At 41.9% G+C, this 27,671-nt stretch overlaps 1 protein-coding gene across 1 annotated transcript in view; it reads left to right on the top strand.

The window, feature by feature from the left end:
• The window catches only part of FLT1 (fms related receptor tyrosine kinase 1), a 103,393-nt gene that overhangs the window by 43,067 nt on the left and 32,655 nt on the right, over window positions 1-27,671 (top strand). The window contains exons 11-14 of the mRNA NM_204252.2: window positions 8,080-8,194; window positions 16,874-16,982; window positions 22,322-22,612; window positions 27,457-27,603. Of these exons, the coding sequence (NP_989583.2) occupies window positions 8,080-8,194; window positions 16,874-16,982; window positions 22,322-22,612; window positions 27,457-27,603 (662 nt within the window). The remainder of the gene's footprint in view (window positions 1-8,079; window positions 8,195-16,873; window positions 16,983-22,321; window positions 22,613-27,456; window positions 27,604-27,671) is intronic.

Below are 27,671 nucleotides of genomic sequence, written 5' to 3' on the forward strand. Positions count from 1 at the left end.
GAAGTTCTTGAGCTGATAATAATTGGTGACTGGGGGAGTATTGGGAGGAAGTATCTGAAGTTAGTCCTGTTCTTACTCATCCCCAACCATCTGCTTATGGTCATTGTTGAGACAGGATATGGGGTAGAAGGATCCTTGGTCTTATGTCCACGTCTGTCAGTATTTTCTCTTCCTGTTTTCCCTCTAATCAACTCCCCTCTCTCCTTAAAAATGTTTCCCTCCATTCTTTCTCATCCCTTCCTTGTTTTCTGCCTGCACTTCCAGTCCCTGGCTCCAGTCAGCCCAGAGCTGCTTTCAGACTCCTACTTGCAGTGAGTCTGAAAACAATCCATCTTGAAAAACACAACCTCTGTGCAACATTAGCCCTTTCATCTTCTCTGCTGATTGCTGGAAAATTGGAAGGGTGTTCACCGTGCTTCCAGAGAGAATTAAGGATGATGTAAATAGATTAGAAAAGAATTGCTCCTTTATAGACCCAGAAGGATCCAGTCAGGACAGCAAAGAAAAGAAAGGGAATTTCAGTATTGTAAGAAGTAAGGTGCTGGATAGACCTGGATCTTGGAAGGGTATAGGCATGAGGATATTCCTCCGAGTTGAGTGAGCTGTTAGGAGTGGCTTGTGCAAAGAAAACAGCTCATTCCAGAAAGTTCTGAATAAAATTCTAGGCTGTATATGTAGGGCTTAATTTATTTATTTGTTTGTTTGTTTTGGAAATAGAAGAAAAAGAGTGAAAGCAGATTGACATTGTATGCAGATGAGTCGTGGTCTTTCCCTTTAGGTTTTTGGCTGCTTGTTCAAATTGGAGGAGATCTCTTCCTTTCAGTACTGCCACAAACTATTAAAATCAAGCACATTTTCCCAGAAATAAGTTCTAGGTGTTTTTAAAAACCCCATCCTTTGAAAATTCTGTAGTTCCAGCCAACATGCAACTCCTCTGGGGAGGACATGACTGGTGAGAGAAAGTGGAGGCTGAGTCACAGTGACCACATGGGAGTGAGAATGATTGCAGCTTAGCAAAGGAGAGAAAGGAGGTGGACAAGGAAGGAAGGAAGGATTGGCTGAAATGTGACCATATTCTGTGTCCATGAAAATTGCTAAGCAGTGTGAAGCAGGAAACAGAGGGTCAAGAAGCAAAACATAATTATCTGATAAGAAAGTCAAGGTGAGAAAATTTCAGATCACATCAGGATGTGCAAAAAAAAAAAAAAAAAAAGAAAAGAAAAAACAGAAAAACTACTTCCAAATGCTGAATGCTGAGGGGTCCCAAGTTTTTCTTTTCCTATGGGAATGCAAGCATGAGATGATGAAGAAGTGAAGGATGGGATGGATAGGACTACTGCTGATTTTTGTGCTTCCTTTGATCAACCTTCTTCCTATAGCAGTGCCCTGGAGGAGTTCAGGATAAGCCATAAAGTTTGTAAATGATGACTGAGATAAGGAAGCACCATGCATTAATCTATTTGCATGTAGATTAACAGCAGGAAAGGCAGTGTGCAACTGGCAAACTTTCCTTCTCCATAAAGCCATAGAGATATGCAGTGAGGCCATGCATGCCATACATCCTGCTTCTAATGAAGTAGTACCAAAGATGTTCACTGTCAGGATGGGGCATTAAGGAAATCTGGAGTCTTCCCTATAGAACGAGCTTTCCCTCCAAGTATCACCTCAGTTTTGACGCAGAGCATCCTACAAAAATAACAGTCCTCACTCTGGCAACTGTGCACTGCACTAGGGTTCCAACTAAGCCTAACGCATGGGGATGTTGAGAAATACTTTCCGACCCAAAGCTGACATGTGAGGCCAGCATTTCAACCTAGAATGAGTTATTTTTGATGGAGAAAGGGGAACTCTTGTAGGTCCTACGGAGACAAGCACATTATCACGTCGTAGCCAAAGCTGGCGGGGAGCCAGGGCATGTTCCCCCTCCCCCAGAACGCATGTTTCACAGCCCATCCGTGCTCCTTGTTACTATTTTCCCTCTCTTGTTTCTGGCTTCACTGTGACTCAGTGTTCCCCAGGACGTGTGGCCACGTCAGCTTACTGCCACCAGTTGCACGGCACCGAGCTCTGAAGCACAGGGAAGGCAAGACCTATGTCATTCAGATGCTTCTGATAACCTCCAAGTGGGAAACAGTTCCTATATGTTCTTTACAAGTCCAGGAACTTCCAGAGTTCCTGTCTTGAATGAAGTGTCGTCATCACTGCATCTCGTAAGACATGTGTCAGCCCAGCTTGGGTTTGTTACAATGCTGCCCTGTCATTGCAAAGAATCGATTGCTGCCCTATAAAGGGATAGGTGATGAGAAAAAAAAAAAAAAAAAAAAAAACATTTCTGGTATTGATCACTCTCAAAAATAGTTACTGTTGGTTACAGGATGCCTTCCTCTTGCTCCTGGTACAGAGGTAATTGCCAAATACTACCTCAACAAACAGGCATGTGATGGAGACTGACGGTGCTTTTGCCAAGAGGAATAGTTAGGAAACTGGATGGGACTGTGAAGGTGTAGGAGGGCTTAAGGAGGTGGGAACCAGAATGATAAAATTGACAATGTTATTTTTCCAACTGAAATGGGGATTGAGGCTTTTATGCTGATATCTGATACCAGCTGAGCACTGGTGAGCACTGTGGCACTGTCTACAGTATGGGCAAGAAGATGTTTCTGAGCACAAGTTGGGCTTGGGTCTTTTGTGTAGGACTCTTGTCATGCAGAAAGTCACATCTCTAATCATCAGACAAGCCCTGTACCCTAGCTCCTGGGCTCTGCTGTAGACTAAACTGCTTTTATTCTGATACCAGTAGTTTCACAGGCAGGACTTCAGTTTGGAGCTGGTCTGTAGTCCCATTCCAGTGAAATATATCAAGATGACATGAAGTACACTCTTACCCTGGAAACTTTTCCCCATCAGTGGTTATAAATATATCACACTATTGTGCTTGGCATGCTGTATGCTAATAGAGGTGAGGGCTCTGAAACTCATTAGGAAAGGGAGCGGGCTGCGGAGCAGAGTAAGGACAGTGTGAAGCTAAGGTTGATAACCATGGCCTTGTCCAGAATAGGCCATGGGAGTTTTCTTATCTCACTTTGGCAGGAGGTGCTGTTAGCTTCCTGTGCGAAATCAGGAGCATATGCTGCTTTCCTCTTGTTGTTTGGCTTCCTCCTCTACACAAGACGGTTCCCAGCACTGTGATTATCTTTGCATCTTCAAACATGGCACACTCTGCTTCCTCAAGGCTTGATGTATTCTTGAGCAGCAGGCTGGCTCCCCTCCCCCCAGCCATTTCTCCCAGCCCTTCTTGGTGCCAGCACTGCACATCACAGGCATATTTTAAAACCCAGATTGCTTCCGGTTGCATAAACCCCCTCTGCCCTCCCAGAGAAGGGCAAACTCCCTGATCTGCATGCACTGTATGGGTCTCTGGGCAGACCTTGGAGCTCGTTGTGCTCCTGGCACCCCCGCCCTGAATCCCCCCCCCCCCCCCCCCCCCCCCCCCCCCCCGGTCCACTGGGAATGCACATGCAAGCATGCACACACACAGGCACATGTCAGAAATCACTTACTCGGGACAGCAGAGCACTCAGAGCAGTACACAGAGCAGGATTACCTTGATCTGAGCTTATACAATGTTTATAAGCGTACCTTTGTATGCACACAGCATTAGCATTTCTTATATGCAGTCTCTCTATGTGGAGAGCTACATCCAGCCACAAAGCAGGAGTGTGTAGAAGGAAAACAGGTGTAAGAGCAGGCTGAAACGTGCTGGCAGATATCAGCTTATCAGCCTTTGTGCACACCGTGTGCTTTCTCATTAACCTCGTGGTAACCCTGCTGCTAACTTTCCTGAAGATGCAAAGCAATGAAGAATGAAGCTTATCCCGACAGCAAACCACATCAGGAGCATGGGGATATCTGGAGTAAGAGCTCCAAAGCTTGCTGGGGTTTCCCTGTAAATAACACCAGGTTTTGCTACAAGCAGGAAGCCCTTGCTGTTTTGTTGAGTCAATAGTTCAGTGTGACTTACAATTTCTTTACAAGACATAAAAATGAATAGGTGATTTGTGTGAGGACATACAACATGAAAATCAACTGAATTAACTGGAAGGTGATTTGATATTTTGGTCCTGGCCAGAGTGCAATTTTATCTTTTCCTTCTTGCTTCTCCTTTCCAAGCATCTGTACTGAACACAAACATTTGATTTGATGATCACATCTGAGTTCACAGAGCCTTTTCCCTCTCGATTATAAATTCCTGTTGCTGGGAGATGAAGGCAGGGCAGGACACAGGGCTCCTCATTGCTCCCATTTGCCCCAGACCCATCTCTGCCTACTAATCTCAAGCAGTGCTTCATATGGCACCGCTGGCAGCAAGGAGAGGAAGGATGGCAGAGCAATAACCCAATGAACCTGTGCAGGAGCCTGCAGCCTTGGTAGTGCATCTGAGGTTACAGTGAGAGTGTTTGGCAGCTGAGGAGGGAAAGCATCTGTTTCTGCATCCAGAGGAATGAGGCTGAGCCTTGTCCCAGGCTCTGCCTGGCAGCCGTGCTGCAGCTGATTTGCAGAGTTGTGCTGAGCCAGCAGCGCGTGGGGTGAAGTGGCAGAGTGCAGAGCATCTCCTGCTGCGTGCCATGTGCTGCCAGGTAATGTGCTCACAGCTGGATTCCAACTCTTTCTTTATTAAACCTGTGGACAACTGCTATTAAGTGCACTTGGTTTTCTGCTATAATTGTGTTAACATCGCAGTCAGCAGGTAATGTGGCATGTGAAGGCAGTGGAGCTCGTGTACGTGCCTCCTAATATTTCACCTAGTGTTTCACATGTGTGCTTTTTCTTGTTATTGTGATGTTATTGTAATTATGATGGTGGTTTGTAATACGATATTAATGAGTAATCAGCACCCCACTGTGCTAGGCATTGGCAAAGGCATTACACTGTCCTCATCCCTCAGATTCTGCAACCTGAAGACATACATACAGTCCTTCTCAAGGAAGTATATAGTAATAACTAAGCTTATGTATGCAGAGCTGCAAGAAAATAGATTGGAAATACCTTTTGGAGATACATATGCAGTTTCTGAGTATGCATTATGCCTTCTTTCTGTTGTTTACTAAAAAGGGACTCAGTGAGGACTTTTATTCTAAAAAGCACAACTTTTCAATATTATCACAAGGAAACAATTCTCTGGGGGAACAAACAAATTCTACCTATTTGAGAGGAATTACATTTTTTAAAGGACTTAGTAAGGATCAAATGAGTAAGAATGAAATGAAATGCCTGTACAGGGATTGCCCAGTCACAAGGATGTGCCTTTGATACTGCCTCTTTGTGTGTTCGTAGTGCTGGCATCCTGAGAGAACTCCATAGAGTCGTAGAATCATTTGAGTTGAAAGAGACCTTTAAAGTTCATTCAGCCCAACCCCCCTGCAATGAACAGGGACACCTACAGCTAGACACCTGACACCTGCTATGGCATGGAACTGTTATTGGCCAATACCACCTGTGTTCAAGTCTTGTTATAAAAACAGACTTCTTAAAGTATTAAATGTGCAAAGTAAATGGCAACTACTTTTCTGAGTAAATGTCAAGCTTTTCTTTTTTCCCTTTAGAATACATCAGCTGTCCTAATGCAGCTCTCTTCCATCCACCCTGGCCTCAACAACCATGTATTAGGAGTTGGCCTTCAAACCAGAGGCTGAAGAAGTGGTTGTGTAGCTCGGGCTTCCTTCCCATGCTATTGCTCCTTGTTCTCTCTCCATGCATGGATGACAATGGCCTGCTCCTGGTTTTTGGCTTTTTTAGCTCACTGAGACTCTAAATGCATATTAAGGAATTTGGGTACACAATTATATATTTGTGCTAATGACTACAGCGTAAGTTAGTTTACATGCCATCTTTTCTTTAAGCTGCAGTATCTGCTTAGATGGTGGTTGATTTGACGCAATGCTGCACAATTAAAGACAAGCATATAAAGTCATTGTGTTACTGATACTGTAAACAACACAAAGTTTAACCAAACTGCACAGTTGGCTGAAAGGAAATAAACTTCATTCTTTAGTCAGGATTGCATCAGTTGCTGTGATGCAGTCAGCAGCCTCTGCTGACACACATCGGAACTGCTTGATTATGGCAAATGGTTGGACTGGATGATCCTGTGGGTCTTTTCCAACCTTAGCGATTCTATGATTCTATGATTACGGATACTGTACTCGTTGTCTGTCATACGGAGGGAAATCCAGAGAAACATTGTGTTTGAGCAAGCTTGACGCTGATGGACAGTTTAACTCCTCTGTTAATGCTGGAGTTGAGCAAGCAATATCTAAATGTTGGATGAAAAGCAAAACTCAGTATCCTCAAAGAATAGGGATGGACAGAATGTAAGAACCATTCCAGTGTGCTTGTTTCCATGTGTATTGAATTAGGCTGAATTAGGCTTTGGGAAACATGTTAGCTCTACCACAACCACACCTGAGCGTTCTGATTATAAGCCAATCCATTGCACAAAGAAAAAGAAAAAAGAAACTCTTCATATTTCCATTCATTAACATGACTGATTCTTTTTCTCAGATAAAATTAGCATTTAAATCCTTTGGGTGATTAGATATAGTTTTGTTTCTTTTTGTTAATTTGATATTATATTATATAATAATATATATAATAATAAATAATATATAATAACTATATAATAATTATAGTTATTTTTATTGTGTGTTTTGTAATTACTGAATCAGGGTATTTATATTTTGCCATTTTGTAAACTGTGATGAAGAATTGTGGAATCATAGAATGACCTGGGTTGAAAAGGACCACAGTGATCATCTAGTTTCAACCCCCTGCTATGTTCAGGGTCGCCAACCACCAGACCAGGCTGCCCAGAGCCACATCCAGCCTGGCTTTGAATGCCTCCAGGGATGGAGCAGAAAACAAACAGAAGTGAAAAAATACATTATTTTTCAGGATAATGATGAAAACCTACACGTGGTTAAATCACAGAATCATAGAATGGTTTAGGTTGGAGGGGACCTTAAGATCATCTATTTCCAATCCCCCAGTCATGTTTAGAGCTGCCAGCCACCAGATCAGGTTACCAGTGTATCCATCCAATCTGGCCCTGAATGTGCCCTGGGATGGGGCATCCACAGCTTCTCTGGGCAGCCTGTGCCAATGCCTCACCACCTACTAAGTAAAAAATTTATTCCTAACATCTAACCTACATCTCCCCTCTTTTAGTTTAAAGCCATTCTCCCTTGTTCTGTCACTATCAGACTGTGTAAAATGTTGGTCTACCTCCTGCCTGTAACCTCCCTTGAAGTACTGGAAGGCCACAACGAGGTCTTGCCAGAGCTTTCCCTTCTCCAAGCTGAATAGCCCCAAGTCCCTCAACCTTTCTTTATAGGAGAGGTGCTCCAGCCCTCTGATTATCTTTGTGTCCTCCTCTTGGACCCATTCCAACAGCTCTGCATCCTTCTTGAGCGGGGCACCCCAGGCTTGGACACAGTACTCCAGATGGAAACTCACAAGGGCAGAGTAGAGAGGGACAACCCCTTCCCGTTTCCTGTTGGCTATTCCTCTTTTGATGCATCTCAGGATACTGTTGGCCTTTGGGGCTGCAAGAGTACAAATGACAGCCAGTACATTATGGAATGGATCTTGAAACAGATACATGTTGTCTTTAGCTTAGGACTGAAAACAAAATAAACGCAAGTTTGAAGCCAAGCCTAAACCATGATAATGACTGACAAGTTGAGGGCATTGGAGTCCTAATTATAGGACGATGTGAGTCAATTGCTTCAATCAGCTTCAATTGTAAATTCTAACCTCCCTGTCCATAGTGGGTGAAATGTTAACACTGACTACAAAAATCCAGTGTTCTGGGGGCAGCTGTGGAAATGAAGCCAATGATCCAGCTTTGAGCATCAAGACTTTGTGGACATAGTTGTCCTTGCCCGCTGATCGCAGCACATGCCATTTCCTCAGATGATTTTTGCTCCTAGAAGAAGAGTTTTGGCTTAAGCATGCTGCAATTTATCAATGAAATCTCTCTCCTTTTTTTTTTCTTTTTCTTTTTCTTCTTTTGGTCTTCAGGCGTGGCTTCTGCTCTCGCACTGATGGATCTTTCAACCTGAAAACTGGCAGCAACATAGGAAACAGGATCCAGAGCATCATTGAGCGAACAGCCATCATAGAGGGCAAAAACAAGGTATGATTCCTAAGTGCAAATGATCTCTCTGTGTCAGCTGAAGCGGTACTTCAAATTGTTGTTGAGATAACAGTGGGGAAGCCAGTATTTTTATGTTATTCAGATTTGAAAACCTTCATAGATGCAAATAACTCCCACATTTGCAAAGACAGAGATTTGTTATCTATGTGCTGAGATATAGAGATGTACTCCTCCTGCATGCTGTCCTATTAAGGTAAGTAGTGTATGTATATATATGTATATATATTCGGCTTACTTAGAGCAGGCCTGCAGCATGCCTGGGCACCTCAGGAGGAGAGAGGCAGGCCTCCAGGCTATCTTTGATTTGTTTTGTGCCATTGCACAATTTCCTGTTGTTTTTCCTATGAGAGTAAAACTATTTACTCTCATTTGAAAGTTTATTCACAGATGTGGTCTTGGGTTACTAGACGACCAAGTCTTTTCTTTCAATAAAAATTTTAAAGGGACAAATGAATCCAGATTACAGAAGCAAAGTTTAAGAGAGATCTCATTCAGAGACTGCATGGTGAGTTGAACCCCATCTGCATTAACTGTCCATTGTTAGGTGTCAAGTCCAGGTCAAGCGTAATAAGGCATGGGAAGGGACAGGCACTTTTGAAGAAGGACTGAGATAGTCATGCTTTTGAGGGTTCTTGGAAAATTCTCAACCAGCCAAAACCTTTAAATCAAGTTTTCCTGAAGGATGTCCTAATGAGCCAAACTTTTCTTGGCCACACATGATGCTGGTTTGATGTGGTTGAGCAGCCCTGGCCACAGAGGAGCTCAGGAGTTGTTGCACAACACTGTGTCACTGTCACATCATCTGCATTCACAGATTGATTTGGTCTGAGGAAGGAGCAGCTGAAGAAATTATAAACCTGAAAGTCTACCCTATTCTAGAACTGTTATTGCCAAGGATACTGAAACACTTCTAATTCTAAGGACACTGGAGATATAGGTGTTCTTTCCTTGATGTCTTCTTTCAGTCTTTTGCATGTGAAAATGGATACAATTTGTGATTACTCTCACACCAAAGCCCTTTCACACACCATGGAATAAACAGGGCTTTGAGTGCAGCCAAGACTCATGCCTGGGACTGAATTTTCTTCTGCTGTTGTATTATTTAGGCAGTACCACAGGTGTTCGTGGCACAGTTCCAGTGCACGGGAATGCACTGGATCCCAGTGAGGCATTTGCTCTATTTAGTTGGCCACCTCTACGTGCTTAAAGATCAAGGCAAAGATGGGAGCAAATATCTTCCTGGGGGATACTACTGTAGGAAAGCACATGAAAACTGACACATAAGGAGAGATTTGCAGGAGGAAAGGGAAATCATTTGAGGCACAGGAGGACAGAGCCTATTCCATAGGGGGAACGATGAACAAAAAATCACGAGAAACAGTAATTTTCCAGAAGAGATCTAGGTACGCTTATGTGTGATGCCTACCTGCTTACAGGATCTAACAACCAGACCTCATTCTCCTTGTGTGCTGCGTGATCTGAAGACAGCAGAAGAGGAGTGGCTGAAATGTCAAACCAGCTTCCAGTCAACAGCAAATAAATTCCTCCCTGGAGGAAGATGCTAATAATGGATCCTTGCGGCAGAACTGCAGGTTTTGTTTGAAGTCTTTGGCAAGGAGTCCCAATTTTTTTAATATCTGCCCAGAAATGAACGAAGAGATGATCTCTGCATGTGTTACATGGAAAGTTTTGCAGCGAAACATAGCAGTTCTCCTCATCCTTCCTCAGCTTATTCTGTTTAGTTCATCTAAGTAAGGCCCCTCTTGCATTGCTTTATCCCTTCTGATCCCTATGAGGAAAGGGAGGTTAGTGAAATAATCTCTTTTCTCAGATATTTCAAGTTTTCCTGGTTGCAGTGCTGTTCAGAAGAATGTAGCTTGCACCTTCTACTTTCACTCATCTGAAAGCACCTTTTTGGCCCAGAAGAATGTAGCTTGATAGTGGCTTCTGCCAGTCTTCTGACTTGCATGCCATCCTTGCTGGAAGCGTGCACATCATCTGCAGTTTTCAAGTACTTAGCTTGAAGTGAATTCTCTCCACTTCTGAGAATTGCGTTTCAAAAGTTTCTTCATTTCTGATGTTCTTCCATGACTTTCCAGGCACAGCTGGACAGCTATTGTAAGTAGAAAATGACCTCTACGCCTGGGTTCCTGGCCAAAATAAGTTGCATGATCTGTGTGCACACAGCTGCTCTAGAGCATCCAGGATATTTTTTTTTTCTCTGTGAGAGTCTATACCTTTTACTCTTTGCAGTCCAAGATTCATTCTTGGTCTCTCAGAGCAAACTCAAAGGGACACAGTCCAGACAAAACCCTTCCTGATGGGCTGGGATATTGTAAAACTGTTAATAGCACTGAGCTCATTGAATGCAGCACGTCATCACAAGTGTCTGGCTCTGATGAAGTGCAACTGCGAGTAGTTCTGCTACTGCAAACAGCTAAGAACAGCTCTCCAAGGCACTTCCACATCAATGGAGTCCTGCTATCTAAACAGTGTCTACCCTGCTTCCACATCCGACCATAGCAAGCATGGTAAAAAAAATCTCAAACTCAATGGAAACAACAAAGTAGTAGGAGACAAAGCAGTAGGAAGTCTATGGAGAGGCTCAAAAATGGCACTTTTGGGTTAGCATGAAAGGAGAAATGGGGATGGCCACAGGATATTATTGTGATCAAGGGAAGAGATGAATGAGGAACGCTCAAAAGGTTTCTTTTAGCTCTCAAGGTAACAGTTTTTGCCTTAGTCAAAGACCTTGTACCAGTTAGTTCCTTTGTTTCCTGCGTGTAAAAAACCCAAGTCCCTCTGAATGTTTGGCCTTTTGTGGTAGTAGGTTGATTGGTTGTTTGTTTGTCTGTGGTTATCAAGGTAGCCACAAGTATATTTTTAAAGTTAGAAAAACCTCAAACCCTGTGTCTGCATGGTTAAAATAATGCAGGAAGCCTGCCCTGCATTAGTATTCTGGTGACAGAGAGAAGCCGTGACAACTGTGTTTTAGTAACATTTCCGTTGAATCCTTTCTAAACAGACATTGAGAAACTGAAGTGGTATAATGGAAAAAGTTTGTAACAGAAGTCATAATACTTCATCATAGAACAACTCTTGATTTGATTCACCCACCCAAAGTTTTCATTCTCATTTTGTTGGACGTTATCAGTGACTTCCTACAAAACTGAGCTATTCTTAAGCTTGTAAAAGATCACAGACACTCTCTTGTCATTCAGCTACTAAAAACCATCACTTCTCAGTGTTCTCAGCCAAAGCTCTCTCCTACCTGTAGCTCAGGGCTAGTACTGATCATTATTATTCTTAGCATCAGTGGTTTGTAACAATGCCAACATGTGAATGACCTGCGACAATGAGATACAAAGAGCTCAGGCGCACATTGGTAACTCTGCAGTATATACATGCCCTCTGTGTGCAGGCATTGGGTAGACCACATATTCGTTTATCAAAAGCTTTGAAAGAAGGAGGCAGTACTCTTTGCACAGTGAGCTGCAGGAGGGACTGTTCAAAGATCCTGGGGATGCAGAGTATACAGAAGAGGGCCAAAAAGGTGCGTTCAGATGAGTGAAAGTAGAAGGTGCTGGTAAAGAAGAAAGGATGAGAATATCAACAGATGGGGATAGTAGGTAGGAGGGCAAGTGTGCATAAACAATACTAATGCATGAGGTTGTGTTTTATCAAACATATATGTATATATATGGCCTTTTTTTCCACTGCATTAATACCTTACTGACCCACATTTTTAGTGGTCCAATCCTCTGTGAGTGACAAAGCCACCTGACTTAAGGGAAAATGGAAAGTAATGACCCTGTCAGAAGGTTCTGCAAGACCAAACCTAGGCTCTCTCTTGTCCACCTTTGGTTTGACTGACAGTGATGGATCATCCACCGATATGCTGCTTGTGGGTAGCTCCAGAAAGTGTGACAGTCCAACACAAAGGTGGAGAGTCAGTCCCTTCTGGACATGATAAAAAATTGTGGCCATGGAATATGCCAAGCCCTAAGCTTCAATCTCTCTCCCATGTCCTCATCTTACAGATGAGACAAGGAAGCTTATACTGTGCCTGACTTGAGTCCCTGGGTATACCAGCTGACTGGCCATCACATCCATGTGGGTTGGCCAACTGGCACACAGTGAGCTGAACAGCTCATTGCAATGGCACTCATTTTGGTCTTCCTCATTCACTGGCAGATGGTTTTCATGAAACACTCATGAGGTCTCATGAGTTTATCTGCCAGTTTTGTCAGCAACTGGGACATTACTGAGGACAAAGAACTTGCACAGAGGTGAGCAAACACTGGAAGCTTCCTAGGAAGCCAAGCTAAGGGTAGCGCTGAGAGCATAGCCTGCTTCCCTTTCAGCACATTGTAACATCTCTTGGGACCTTCCTGAGTGCCAATAGGATTACTGTCAACACTTTAAAATAGAGGACTTAAAGGTGACAACTGAGCCAAGCGCTTGGTGAGATGAAAACCAGGAGAACTTGGCACCTGCCTCTGCTGAGCTGCATCTCCCTGCTGAAACACATCCCCTCCCTTGGTGCATAAGGGAGGCGGGAAGCAAAATTTTACTCTATGTAGGCTCTCAGAAGGAGGGTAGGAGGTACCTGTGGATCTGTAGCCATCTGTATCATGATTTCCCTATGGGCCAGATGGAAGCACTCAGTCTCAGCCTGCCCAGAAGTACAATGGGATGCAAAGGGAAATTGGAGCTCTGTTTTTAAACAGCAGTGATTTACCTGTCTGACTTGAGGGGAAGAAGGTGCTCATCTGCACACATTCATGTCCTGCTATTGTAGATATATCAGTGTTTATTCTGTGGACATAGTGGTGGTTCTGAAGGTGAAGCATGGTGTCCAGATGTTTTGCACTGACTTCTTTCCAACACAAGGTATGCAGATGATATGTCTTTGGCATAAGCAGAACAAGCCAGTGGTGTCCTGCCAATATTTCAACATGTATCTTCCTAAATATTATCCTTTTATCTAAAGATAAATACAAGGGGATAAGGAGAACATATATGTAGGAAATAAACCAAATTTTTCAACAAATGTGTTTTCTTAAAAGCATAACTAGAAGGGAATCAACAGTGTTTGGCAGACTTACACTAACCTGCTTGATGCTGACAGGATATTTTGCCTTTTAAATGTATGAGCATTGAGAGAAGTTAGCAAAACAATATATGAATGGAGCATGTGTATACATGTGTCTGCAGAGGCCTTCTATGAGTTAGGAAAGGGTAAGGCTACTTGGTGTTTGCTGAAACTTCCACTCTCTCCACTGCCATCAGCTGGAGCAATTGGAATTCTCTAATTAAGGTACAATGGTAAGAGAGGAATTCAAGCAGGCACACCAGGGGAGAGACCAGACCAATGTGGTCCAACCACAACAATCATCCTCTTGCTTCGCAATGACTTCTGAGGTCTTTTCCTCAATGGTTTCCACCACAAATAGATCTGTAATTTCCTCTTCCATCTCAGGCTTTCTGCTTTATAACTCTTTCATTTGTTGGCAAATGCTGCAGCACTGTGTGATTCATTTCCCCAGCCCCTGGTTCTGAATTGAGTCTGTAGCATGGTGCTTCAGCTGAGATGGATGCAGGAAGAAAGGATCAAAGCTCTGGTGGTAAATAGGGCTTGTGGACATATGAGCAGATTCAATGTGTTGAGTATGCCAGGGAGGATTTGCTCCACTCTGATCACAGTAAAGCAGTTCAGACTTTCTGTATATAATGTGGTTGCAAATCCATGGCTTGAAACTCTCTGTTGCAAATGTAGGCGATACAGAGCTGCAAAAATTTGTATCTTGCTCCTTTTGCAGCAATAGCTGTATAGGGAAACTACGCAGCACAAACTGACCTAAAAACCATAATTACTCAATAAACAACAGCGTGCCAGGCTTAGTTTTGTATATACTGCTTCTCTGGTGGGTTTTGGCTGGCATCCACAATGCAGAACACAGACTGCACCACTGGAGGGCTCACAACCTGTTTAAACAGATGTTATCTTATCCTTGTGACTTATTTATAAACTAAAAGATTTATGCAGAGACATCTTGTCTCTAAAATACTCTGTTTTGTTGCAAAGTCACCAGTGCTTTTGCTAGACACTATGGCTACCTCTGTATTACTCAAGTAAACATACCATTGGTATGGCGCTAAGGACTGCGTTCTAAACATTTGTCTCCCTTGCTCTCCAAAAGACGATAGTTGCATGGAAGCTGCCTGCTGGGAGTGATCCTTAGCATGTCCTAGAGTAGTATTTGGGACAATGCAAGTTGGTCAAAATCAAAATAGCATTAGGAACAAGGTAGCAGTTTAAATCACTGCATTTCAGCACCTAGGAATGTCCTGTAAAGTCTTTTAATATGCAAGAAAAGGCATCATCTGCAAGCAGTCTAGCCAGTAACTATAGTCATGCTGCTTGAGTATGATTGCAAGTGACGTTCTGAACATAATAGAAGTAATAATCACACAGTTGTAGAAAAGAGCAGCAAAACTCACATGAAACAAATATGTTTTTCATTAAAAAACTAAGACCTGATAATGTCAAGGCAAAATGCAGTTTGATGCTACCTATAAAAAGGAAAAAAAAATCCAAAACATTGAAGTACTTGTGGGAGGAGGAGTAATTGACCTGCATTTTTCAGTCACAGAAACATTCTGGTTCTGTTTGTAGTAAGATCAAGACAGGTACTCTGGAGTCAGAGAGGGAAAGTCTCGTTCTCCTTCACTGTTGTTTTGGGTCACAGATCATTACTACCTGGACAAAGGGGCTCTGAGGTGGCACCAAGTAACACAAAAAACGCTGATTTTGTTGTGGAAAGGCTGGGATGGCAGACACAGCTTTTAGCCACCCACATTCACCATCTGTCAGAGGTTGTGGAACTTCCTTCTCAACACCATTTCATCAGCACTGATGAAATGGCTGCAATAATCCTGCCTCCAGGCCCTGCGTCCACACTGTATGAGATGATGTTTAAAAATTGGAAGGAATTGAAAGAGAACAACAAAATACAGACAGGGCTGGACCCATGCTTCATAATTAGGAATTTGAAGAGGTCAGTCTACTGAATTTAGCAAAACAGCATGATTTTTTTTAAGGGCTATAATTACATATCTGGTATTACTGAGCCTCTTTCAGAAGACCCAAAAATGTAAGTTATGAAAAATTTTAGGTGGAAATGAGATGCTGTTTAGTAGTGGACAGGTAGGTGGCCATTGAGACAGCTTAGTGTAGAGGTGCCATTAACGTCAATAGTTTTGAAGTGGGATAAGGCAGCTTTCTAAAACAAACAACCTAGCCAAAATCAAACAACTTGACTTCACTGTGTTTGCTTGCATAGGAAGAAAAGTAACAGACTCTTTCCACCAAAGAATGTTTGGAAACCAGAAGGGCTACATTATTTAGGGATACAGTAAGGACTTTTGGGATTGCCATGAAGACTCTGAGTAGGAGACACAGAAGCAGGCAAATGCTCAGCCAGAGCTTATGTAAAAACATAGATAACTGATCCTTCTTTAGCACTGACTCATCTTGTGCTTGTCTCTGAGCCCCCCAATCAAACAGACTTAAAAGAATATATTAATTGCACAAATATTATTTTGAATACTATTAGAAAAGACAAATAATTCCAAACAACAGGATTCCACAGCCACACAGATTATTTTTGTCACAATCCCGGTTCTTCTCGTAACCCCAGCCAAAGTATGTTTTACGGAAGAACTGAAGTGGAAGCAGACAGAAACTTTAGCTGCTACTGTATCTGAGAGCATGAGCTACTGCTGAGCCTCCAGTGCATGCCCCGTGTCTCAGCTCCAAGTCAGACAGACACCTCGATTGTCTGTGCATAACTTTCTTCTCTCACTTAGTGCCCAAGACATTAGACCAGGGCTTTCCATCACCTTGAAGGTGTAACTCTTATTATGATGTTTGTTTTCTAAAGGCACGTCAGTTATCATCCACTGGCCTTCCAAGGGCTCATCTTGTAAATGGTATATATATCACCTCATGAAAATATGTAGTATGCCGAACCTCTTAAGATGGTGCTAGAATACAATATAAAGGAATGCAGTGAATTATTATTTCATATTAGAAATACTAAGTCCAAGAATAGGAGAAAGTCCAAAAGAGAATGAGTAAACCTCTCTTTTCCCATGTCATTTCTCATCTAACACACACACACACACACACACACACAAAAAAAAAAAAAAAAAAAGAGAGAGAGAAATGAAATGCATGGAGTGCTAAACTTTTTTCCCAGTGTTACTGAAGTGGCTGAAGAACACTCCATCCATTCCCTTTGCAGTCTGGCTGCCCTACAGGATGGTCATCTCCTCGGGCAAACCATTCTGTGTCAGTCTTAGTCTTTCGAGGCTTATTGTCACATTAGCAGCAAGAGACAAACCAACCTGAAAGACATTCAAAGATTTTTGTCTATGACAGCTCGGATAATATAATTGTCTCTCAAGAAGCTTTTTTCCTATTATTCTTTCTAAACTTTATACGATGATAACTTTGTTAAATAACTTCAGTGGTGTCTGTCACATAATAAATGGAAAGACTGAAATACAACTGTCACCTTAGGAAAATGAGAAGGGAAGCTTTAACCAAGCTCCTGATCCAATGAAAGCTGAATATCTTCTATTTTTTTGCAGACTGCTAGCACTCTTGTTGTAGCTGAAGCCAAATCTTCTGGAATCTACAGCTGCGTGGCATCCAACAAAGTAGGAAAAGCCGAAAGAAACGTCAGCTTTCTTGTAACAGGTAAGCTCTGCTCCAGTCCTATGATTATATTTGTGATGGATTTTTCATATACCTAAGTTTGGATGTTGCTGTAATATGCGCATTTGTAAACTTATCCCATGCTTATTGGTGTCCCTGGAAAGGATTTGTGACAGCAGCTGGCTTGAGTTTGTAAGAAAGGCACCAAATTTGGTAAATGACTCATGCCTTCAACAAGTGTCCCTGCATGACACAAATTGCTCCCAAATATAGCAACCTGTAATTCCTCCTTTTAAATTACCTAGCCTCTACAGTCACTCCATGCTTGCAATGGTAGTGCATTTTCACCCAGCCTTCTTCTGAGACACAGCCTTGGATGTAGCTTTGGTCATGACACTAAGACTCATCATGTTAGCATGTTTCCTTTTTTTTCCTCATCACTATATAAGCACATGCAGGTTTAGAAACAAACTGAAATTATTTGACCTCAGGAATTACTGGGAAAAAACCTCACGAATTTAAGAGAATAAACTACTGCATGATTAAGCAGCATAATGTTTGCAGACGCCATCAAGAAGGATTTGCTTTCTAGTGAAATATTTTATTTTGGTTTTGTTTACAAAACAGTAGTAGTTCATAGAGCACTTAATCTAATGACAGTTCTCAAGATAGGTCATTAAAGTAATGTAATCCATTCGGAAATATGACAACACCCCCACACGCGTTTTGTGAACCAAAAACTTTGTTTCTGAAGTGTTTTGGCTGTAATAGTACATATTGACACATAATTGCTCCTAAATTAATGCGCTGTTTGAGCTCTATTTTCAGCTTCATGTGAGGACTTTGCACATAACTTTGAGCAGTGGCTGAGAGTCACTGAGGTTGTTGCTCATTGAATGTGCAAGATAATGAATATGAACTTCTCTAGCTCTTAATTTTCAGTCTTCAAAATGTCACACAGAAGACCCTGGAACCAAACAAAGATGAATTTTGATTTGCAATACACAAATCTCCCTTTCAAAGTTATGATGACTGTTTCAGACATTTTAGTATTGTGACATGAGAGGGTTAGTTTCCCTTCCTAGATGTCACATTCTCAGATCTTGAAAAGGGACTGAAGGAAATCCTTCTCCTTGATATCAGAGCTTGCATGAGAATGTGCAGAATATTGCGACTCCTTTGAAGGCTCTGGCATTGGCTGGTGTTCAGAAGAGGAGTTCTTTATTATGACTTGGAAACTCTTAACAGCTTGACTGGTGGCAATCTTTTTATATAGGGTGGTGATGCTGAAAAGCATTTTTCCTTTGAGTTCCTGGAGCTAAGCAACGTAAACTGTGAGACATGGAAACTCCTGCTCATCTGCTGACGCTCAGTTGTGGTGATGGAAGGCAGCTTATTTAAATAATGCTGCTGTGTTGCTCTTGCAAGAATGAAGTTAGACTCATTCTTCTGTGCACGTAGCGCATCAGCTGATTGCGTGGTGTAATTGTAATTCTCCTCATTCAGGCTGAGACCAAACTGCTTGTGTTTCACTTCAAGGAAGCAAATGCGTAATTTCACCAGGATTCACCTGAAATACATAGGGAGGGAATTAAAATCATGAGCCCAAATAGTGATGGGTGTGAAAGAAATGGGAAGACACCAGGGTACTGATATTCTGATGAGTTCAAAACAAATATTTTGGGTCTTGGGTGACAGCCTGGGGTTAGTTTATCTCATGTTGTTGGGGCTGCTGGCACCATATGAAGCCAGCCTGAACCACACAAAACTGAGTGCAAGAGGAGAAAGCATCTAAACAGAGAAGGCAATCCATGACAGGAGGAGGAGCTGCTGAGGAACAAGCTAGAAAGGATCCCAGAGAGTAGAGAGAAACAGGAAGAATCCCATTTCTCAGAGGCAATCACACTTGTCTTAAGGAAGAGGAAAAGCACATGCTCCAGTGGAGCAGCTGTGGTGGTGTGAGGAATCTCTTCCCAACAGGTCAAGACTGCTGGGAAGTCAGTGGGAAGGCAGAGACCATCTCAGCAGGCCTAGTTCTACACTGTCAGTCCCTTCATGGAAAGGTAGATGTGAGCAGTTTAGCGCAAGAAAGTGTAGCAGAGGGGACTCAGTAATGACAAGGCCTTATTGTAAAATTATTGTATATCTCTCATTATTTCTGGGTTTGCACGTGTCTTTCATGGAGATCCGAAGGTGGTACATTTTTCCACTCTGTGCTTGAGGGTACAGGACATGAAGTCCATGGGCTCTTGTTAGCTTCTCTTTCCTTTTACTTTTGTCAGATGAAGGGCATTTCTGGGGTGCTGACACGCTAACCTCTTTCTAATCCCAAACCCATATTTGGGGTACAAAAGCTGTGAGCCTTATATGTAAGTGATTTGGAAAGGTGGTTTCTGAGCTCTCCTGCTTGTTGATGCTGAAACAATCTCTGCAACAACACCTTTATACCAAATTCAGCTGTGGTAGCCCCCTTCCCTCCAGCTTGCCCCTTTCCCTACATTTTGGGTTGTTTGCTGGCACACAGCAGGCTCGTGGGTGTGTTTGCAATTATACAGGGTAAAACAGGAACAGCTCAGCCTTATCTCCCTGGTTTCCCAATGTCACTAGGCGCATTTTATTTTGAGATTCCTGATGGTGCTTGGCAAAGATAAACAAAATCTTCCATCAGGAAACCTGGGAGCTATTTCCACAGGAAGCTTCAAATCACTAAAGTAAATAAAACCCTTTTACATTATTCCCTGCCACGTTATTTAGCTAGCCTGAGTCTGTAACAATTGGTGAGAGGTGTCATATATTAGGGGGTTTGTAGCCTTTAAACAAATGATTCTCTTGGAATCCCGTGCATTCGCTTTTGTCCTTAGGTTTATTCAGAAAATAGTCTTTCTTCACAGAAGACACATCTAGGAAGTATTCCAGACCTGACAACGTGGAAGTAGTTGCAATTATATTGTTATGCTGGCACGCTATCCTTTTATGTTGAAAGTAGTTCATTTGCCTCAGACCCAGGGGATCTTTAATTTCATCTTTAGAGTTTCGCTTGACACTTCTTAGCTCTTTTCTGAGCACTGGCATCTGCAAAAGCCCAAAATTAGCATCAGTCCAAACTAGTAACCTGCCTTTCCCAAAACATAGCAGAACAATTTCAGATACTATGTAAGATACTGCAATTTCATAGATTAGAACACTTATGCACAACCAAAATTTTGGACCTTGATTGGATTTAAGTGTTCCTGAACTCAATGGTTTTTAACAAAATCAGGCAAAGAATTCACTTCATCTAACTGAAGTATTAAGGTTGGGTATCTATCCCATGATAGAGGAGGACCTCTGGAATTGGACTCATCCAAAGATTGGGCTGCATTGCCCTCTGGAGGTGTCTGCATCACTCCATGAGCTGTAAGCCTTTGCCCATACACAAAATAACTATATTCAAGCAGATGCTACATTTTAATGGCTTACATTAAATATGTTTTTTGTTCTATAGAGAAAGTTTTGTCTTATTACTTTCAGTCAATGTATACTTAACTGGGACTAGAATCTTGCTCCACATGCTCTTCCATATCTAAGAGGATGCTGATGATAGTCGCTTATTTATAAGTTCATTAAATTTAAAGATTTTTGTTGTTTTGTTTGATGGGGAGTGGTAAAAAGGGGATCCCAATGAAATATAAAAGGAACAATTCAGCACATAGGATTTAAAATCCAGTATGACCCCTTAGTATTTCTGCTTCCATTGGGATAATCTTTGGATTGCATACCTGCATACCTCCCTGGAAGGCCTTTACAGTTAGAGGGATCTTCAATCCCTGATTCACAGGAGTTCATTTTTCCTATGTTTAACACCCAGTACCTAGGTGTTAAAAACAGACACAAAGACAGTTAAGGGAGCTAGTGACACCAGGCCTCTGTGAATGCCAGTGGTGAGCAGGTTGATCCTGAGGGAGACAAGGTAGCTCGATTTGCACTGAGGGGATTTAGAATCAGGAGAAGCTTTCTGGTGGATTGGTCTATCAGTCAAAGAAGTTACTGAAAGAGTGTGTGAGATGTTATTCAGCGGAGACCTACTCTTCACTCTGCTGCTGTGACATTAGGCCTGAAGTGACACTTGCATGCATGGATCTGAATGAAAACTTGTGTTGAGCTGTTCATGCTCTAAGAGACAAGAAAAGAAAGCATAATTCTCCCTTATGAAAGACGAAGCCACTCTTACAATTTCAAGGCAATTTCACAGCCAAGTGCTGTAGCAATTAGCAATGAGAGAACAATTGAAAATGGCCAAAGCCAATTTCACTGAAAGGAGAAGGAAATGACTTTATCAGAACATTGGCAACAAATAAACAGGGACAGATTGCATTATAGGAGAAAAACTTGTAAATGTTTTCTCTCAGGAGCCTCTCTCTACTTTCACTTATGCCTGCAGCACGCCTTTGCCTTGCTCAAGGGGTGAGGCCCGGTGGAGAGGTCCTGGCGGTAGCCAACATGATCACAGCTCTGCACCTTTCTCCAAGCGATGTAAATCTTACAAGCAGTTGCCCACATGGCTTCACCAAGGATGTTTCTTTCAACTGTAGGATGAATTGAACTATCTGTCTGCTATGAACTATGCTTAATTTTAAGTCATACTCATGCTTGGGAAATGCTTGGTGCAGTGATCCTTGGTTTCTCTCAGGTAGAGGTGTTATTCACCTACATTTAATGCGAGGAAGTCTGAATAGAGTGATCTTTGCCTTGATACTGCCTACACCCAGCTGGCCACCAGACCAGAGGGCACTGACTCTACTTTTCTGTCATGCGGCTAAAGTGTTTTATGTGCGTGGAAGTAAATATCTCTGTTTTGAGGGAAAATCATGCATGTAATCACATATTCCATGACTCCTCCAGATTTTAAGCGCATTTAAGAAATAGACATAAATTATCTTCTACTCATGAATAACGAGAAAACAATATAAATAAGCATGATGAGCCGCAGTATTTTTCTCTCACCCTCTAGAGATTCATCTTCTCTTACACAGTTCACAAGCTGCAGCTGAGACCAGAATTTATCTTTTTTCATAGTCCCAGCATGCTGTCTTTAAATAATTCTGCTTTTGGTACCTTGCCCTGGTCTGTCTTGCCTTGTCATAACATTTATACAAACTCAATACTTCCAAGATCGGCTTCAGTTTACACTAGATGATGTCCAACCCATGTGTCTTATAGCTGTAAGACAAATCATCAAATAGCTGGAGCCTAGCATGAGAAAGGAAAGCTGAGAGACTTCAGCAGGAAGACAACAACATTCATTAGTTCAAAGACTTTCTGATAAAGGGGATGATATACGCCATGTTAATTTTGGCTCATTCACTTCACATAAACTAAAAAGTGTTCTTGATTTTTGACAGATGTACCAAGTGGATTCCACATTAGTTTGGAAAAAGTTCCCATTGAAGGAGAGAATCTGGTATTGTCCTGTTCAGCCAACAAATTCATGTACAAAGACATTTCTTGGATTTTACCGAGGACAGTCACTAACCAAACAAAAGCAAGAAAGGCCCTCAACAAGGAGTACTCCATCACCCTCACTCTGACCATCAGGAATGTTTCCCTGGCACACTCAGGCACCTATACCTGCCGAGCAAGGAACATATTCACGGGGAAAGAAGTGCTTCAAAAGAAAGACGTTTCAATCAGAGGTGAGCACTGCAACAAAAAGGCTGTTTACTCTCGGATCCTCAAATATAAGAACACAAGGAATGATTGTACAACACAAAGCAATGTAAAACATTAAAGGACTCATTAAACAGTATCAGGTGTCTCATATCATCTTGATTTCTTATTGCTGTTGCCACCCTTCAGGCCCTGAGGTGGTGCACATTCCCCCATGGGTTGGACGTAGGAGGAATAGCAAACAAAATCTTTGCGTGAGCTTCCAGTTGAGTTCAGACGGGTATTTTCTGCTTTGACAAAGCACGTGGAAGCTGGGGTTTGGAAGACCCCCTGCGCTACATTTTGCATATTGTTCTTTTTTCTCTTGCTGTCTCCTGCTGAGTGATCAGGAAAACTTTGGATCAATCTTTTCTTCCACTTTGGTATCAGACTCGTCAAAAGTCAAAGCTGAATAAACTGATTAACTTTAAAAACTGCTGTTTTCAATCAACAACGGACATTTAATAAGTTAACGTTAATGCGCAGAATGAGCAGAACTCAGTTTGCGATTGACTGGACAATATATTTTTTATTTTAATCTGATCTTGATGGACTTATAAATATTACCTGCTGAGCAAGTTCTAATGCTTATTTATTTGAAATTATTTTCTACACTAAAGTACATTAATCTTAAAAAGTATCTTCTAAAGGAAGTATGCAGGGAAGAAATAAAAATGTTGATATTATGCACAGCTCTATCATATCATTTATAATAATGATGATTTAAAAACTGACAGACATGAACTATGTTTCTCCAAATAAATCCAGGTAGATTTCTAGTTGCTGTGTTGGTCAATTTTTAAAGCCAGTTCTTCACTAATGTAAACAGCTATCGATAAAAGTGTGAGTGTTATTTCTGGCCTGAAGATACAGGAATTTGTGATGTTGTAATTATTTTATTAAAAGAAATATCCCACAAGATTGCAGCCAGCGCAGTGAGAGGTTTAATACATTTTTTAAAGTACAGGTCCCAAACTGAAGCCATTAAAAATATTCATTGCTTTTGGTATCAGATGTCAATTGGATTTATTATGGGGATTAAGAACCAGACAGACAAACTGCTGAAGGAGAATTAAGGGCAACCTTAAACTTCCTTGTGAGCGTTTCCCTTTTTTTTTTTTTTTTTCCTTCGTCATGATTTTGCTATGAGATGTTTCTGTGTATTATAAATTCTGTATAAGGAAGAAGTTACTATTTTTAATAGATCTGATAAATTTATTTTTTTACAATACATAGCTTTTATTATTTTTGGTTACATTTATGATTGATCATTTATATAGCATTTACATAAGCCATAACAAAACAGACCGTAGTGACCAAAATAGCTACAGCAAAGGAACAAAGTGGTTGTGCTTCTAAAATAGGGGTTGACAACATGACAGTTACTTGTGCTTGGGAACTCACCAGACAATTTCCTCCTTTAGGTATCGAGACCGTGTCCCACGGCTAAACTTGTCTTTCACGTGGGAATTGCTTTTGTCAAGTGTGAAAGGGTAAACAATAGCATTTCCCCATAATGCCAGCTTCATGGAGCCTAAAATGCTTAGAAAACAATTGATAACCTGGAAGTTGTCAGAGTAAAGAAAAGAATAATCATTTATATCTTGAAATGTCACCTATAGCCTGCTTGTATACAGTAGCTCTTTTGTTCATTATTATGTGATGGCTTCCAGAAACAATACCTTCTTGCAAATGGACCTGGGTCTCACTTTTCTTTTTTCCCCTTAAAAATGCCTAAAAAGCAAGTGAAATCATTGGTGATGGCTTAAAAAATGGGGCAAATGCACTCTGGAGCATTTGCAAGTCTTCAGAAGAATTACAATACCGAATCCCCTTTTTTTACGAGGCTATTTTGTGGGAAGACGTTTGATGGCAAGGTGGGCGGTGATGACAGGACATTCTGAATTTTCCATGGCCTTGGGAGCCGGAATGTGATGCTTTGTAGCAGCCAGTTGCCAGACAATATAAGAGTGTGTCAAAAAAAGACGTGCCCATTAGTCTATTCCTCTGTGAAATGGCTGTGAGCTGCAATGATGTGCGTCACTGCTGATTGAACGTCCTGCCAGCCTTGGACAGCCCCACTGTGTGAGGGTGTTGGGAGGTCCCTGTGGACCTGCCTGTGCTGGGAGTCACAGGGAAACCTCATTGGAAAGCAGTTCTTGGCGGCCAGACAAAAACTACTGTTGCTTTTGGTGTCCTCAGATGATGGGAGAACCTCAGTGGTTTGGGGAGTTTCTCTGTCTTTTGTTGTGTAAGATATTAGTCAGGGAAAAAGGTGTGAATTATATTTCCTCTTTTTTTTTTTTTTAAGTGTTAAAATTAAAGCTTGTATTTATATTTTTGTACCGGTTAATAAAAATAAGCGAACAAACAACGTAACTATAACAAAGGGCAAAGATGTACAGAATGGAAAATATATCCCCAGATGAACAAATCATAATGTACTCCTCCGTTCTGCTCCGGGTCTGCCGCGTACTGTGACACCAGCCCCTTCTCCCCTCTGTGACCTCCTGTCACCTCCCTGGACCAAACTCTGCCTACAATGAAGTTCCTTGGGGCAACTGAGAGCAGAGTCTGGCCCTCGGCTTTGGGGCAAGTGGAGCAGGGCAGCACAGTTCCCATTTGGAACTCTCTCTGCTCGGCTGTGCTGCAAAACATGAGCAAGAGAAAGCAGGTGGTTGGCAAACCTAATCCTCAGGTTGACCACGTCCTTGAAAAATGGGCTGATTGCAGCAGAGAAATTATTGGAAGTATGTGAATGGTGACTGGAACTAAGTTTTGAGACAGTTTTTCTTGATATGGAAACCTGACTTTAGTGTATGGCTATAAACAAATTAAAATAATCACAAATAACTCATAGAATGTGTGATTTGCCTTTGTTGTGTCATCTCATCTGCCTTCACTTTGGATGTCTGGGCTGGGGTGTCCATCATTTATCGTTGATAAATGCAAAATGTGGAGCTCTTCTCAGCTTGTGGATGTGGATGTGTGTCAAAAGATGCCCTCTCATAGACAGATTGTTGTGAAAAAATGAGAAATGTGCAGAAATCACAGAGGCTGACAATGAGAAGAGGACTGCCTTCTTGGCTATGAGGCAAATACTGTTGACCATATCATTTATGTAGGTATTCAGTGAAGAATGTGCTGTACAGATGCTCTCATAGGCATCGCTGGTCATGAAGTGAGAACAGTTTGTCTGCTATGCTGTCAACAAATAATAGCATTGCCCTTGTAAAGTACAGACTTGCAGCTCAGAGAAGCCACAAACCAGCCGTTGCAGGTTCACTATGCTGGGATTAATTTCAAGAGATAAGAGCATAGCAAAGGTAGACTACAATAAAAGCATGAAAAAGCTTTTAGTGCTACAGGGCTCATTCTGTGTAAGCCACACTGTAAGCTGGTGGTACAGAGGTGCACTACTTTTCTGGAGAGCTTTTATTCACAGCTGGTAACAGAGCGATTGTGAAGATGAAATCATCTGATAGATAGTCAATTTTTCATAAAGAACAAAATATAACCTTCCAAACACACAATGACAGAAATTTAGACAGAATTATACTTGGTATATTGATATCTACTACTCTCCAAATGAAAGTATCAGAAAAGAGTGCTTTTTTTATTTTATTTTGGTCTATTTCATATTTTACAATGTCTTACCATGTCAGTAACTACTAATCCTGGCAGCGTCCTCAAAAGGAAAGACTGTAAATAATTCAGTCTGGGGAAATTCAAAGGAATCTGCTGTGCCTTTGCATCGAGAGATTGCTCAGGATCTCCCCGTATTCTCCATCACTGCTTTTAAGGAACCCAAATATCAGAATGAATCATGTGAGAGTTGTCAATGTCACAGAAAACTGTTCCTCTATAAATCATATAAATGCTGCAGATGCCTTTGTCAGAACAGCCTCCAGCTCTGTATGAAACAGGGGAAAGAGTGCTAAAACGCTGAAAAGAGGATGGGAAGGATTTGTTGTTTTGCTTCTCTTGGAGATGACTTTACTGTGACATCTATGAAGTGTTTTGGAGATGCCCATCCACTCAGCTGGGAGACCATTCAGCAGGAGCTGCACTTCATATATACATTGTCGCTAAATGTCACGGACGTGTTTTATTGCATTGCATTCACCTGAATTTGGGTAGATAAAAGCAAACAAAGAGCAGAGTTGCTATCCTGCATGGTACACCAGTGCTTCGCTTTGGCCCTTGGGATCTGCATTTCCAGCATCCGTGGGCTCCCAGAGGACATGGGCGTATTCATTTGTGCTGTGATCAGCTGAAACGCAAAAGTGGAAAAATCTGTGAACATGTTGGAATGCATAACACAGTGTTTCTGTTCTCATCATTTCTGGTTCTAAATTGTGCAGGTTTACTGAACATGATTCATAACTGTATTCTTTAAAGTAAGTAAAATATACAAGTCATACTCGTGGATATGGCGGTGTACTGCTTAGCACCATTGGTGATACTCTGGCACAAGGGTGTCTGCTAATTGTTGGCAGTCCTGGTCTCATGGTTTGTTTCTCCTGTCTGCAAAATTCTGAGCTTTCATACAAATGTATTGGTTTTGATACCAGCGTGGTTGATAATGGAACTGGGGAAATCTGTTAATCAATGTCACTGGGTGTTCATCGGTCATGACAGCCTACTCCCGATGAGTAATGGGACCAGACCAAGTGCTCTTAAACAAACCAGGATGGTAAATAACATCTGTGGACAGTTAACATGGTAGAACTGCCACAGAGGTCCTTACATCACTCAAATGCTGGTAGGGAGGATAATAAAGCCCCACAGTTACGGGAATGTAAAATGGAGGTGTTGTTTTGTCTCGTAGCGCAAGAGGCACCAGCTCTGCTGCGGCAGCTCATGGATCAGACGGTGAACACCAGTAACTCTGCCATGCTGGAGTGCCAGGTTCATGGCATCCCCGAGCCCCAGATAACCTGGTTTAAAAACCACGAGGAAATACAGCAAGAATCAGGTGAGAGCTCTGATCTTGTACAGCCTTTTTGTTGTGTCCTGTAACCGTGTGCAGAGTCCCTGGCTTTG

The sequence above is a fragment of the Gallus gallus genome, chromosome 1, assembly GCF_016699485.2.
Source record: "Gallus gallus isolate bGalGal1 chromosome 1, bGalGal1.mat.broiler.GRCg7b, whole genome shotgun sequence".
NCBI lineage: Eukaryota > Metazoa > Chordata > Aves > Galliformes > Phasianidae > Gallus > Gallus gallus.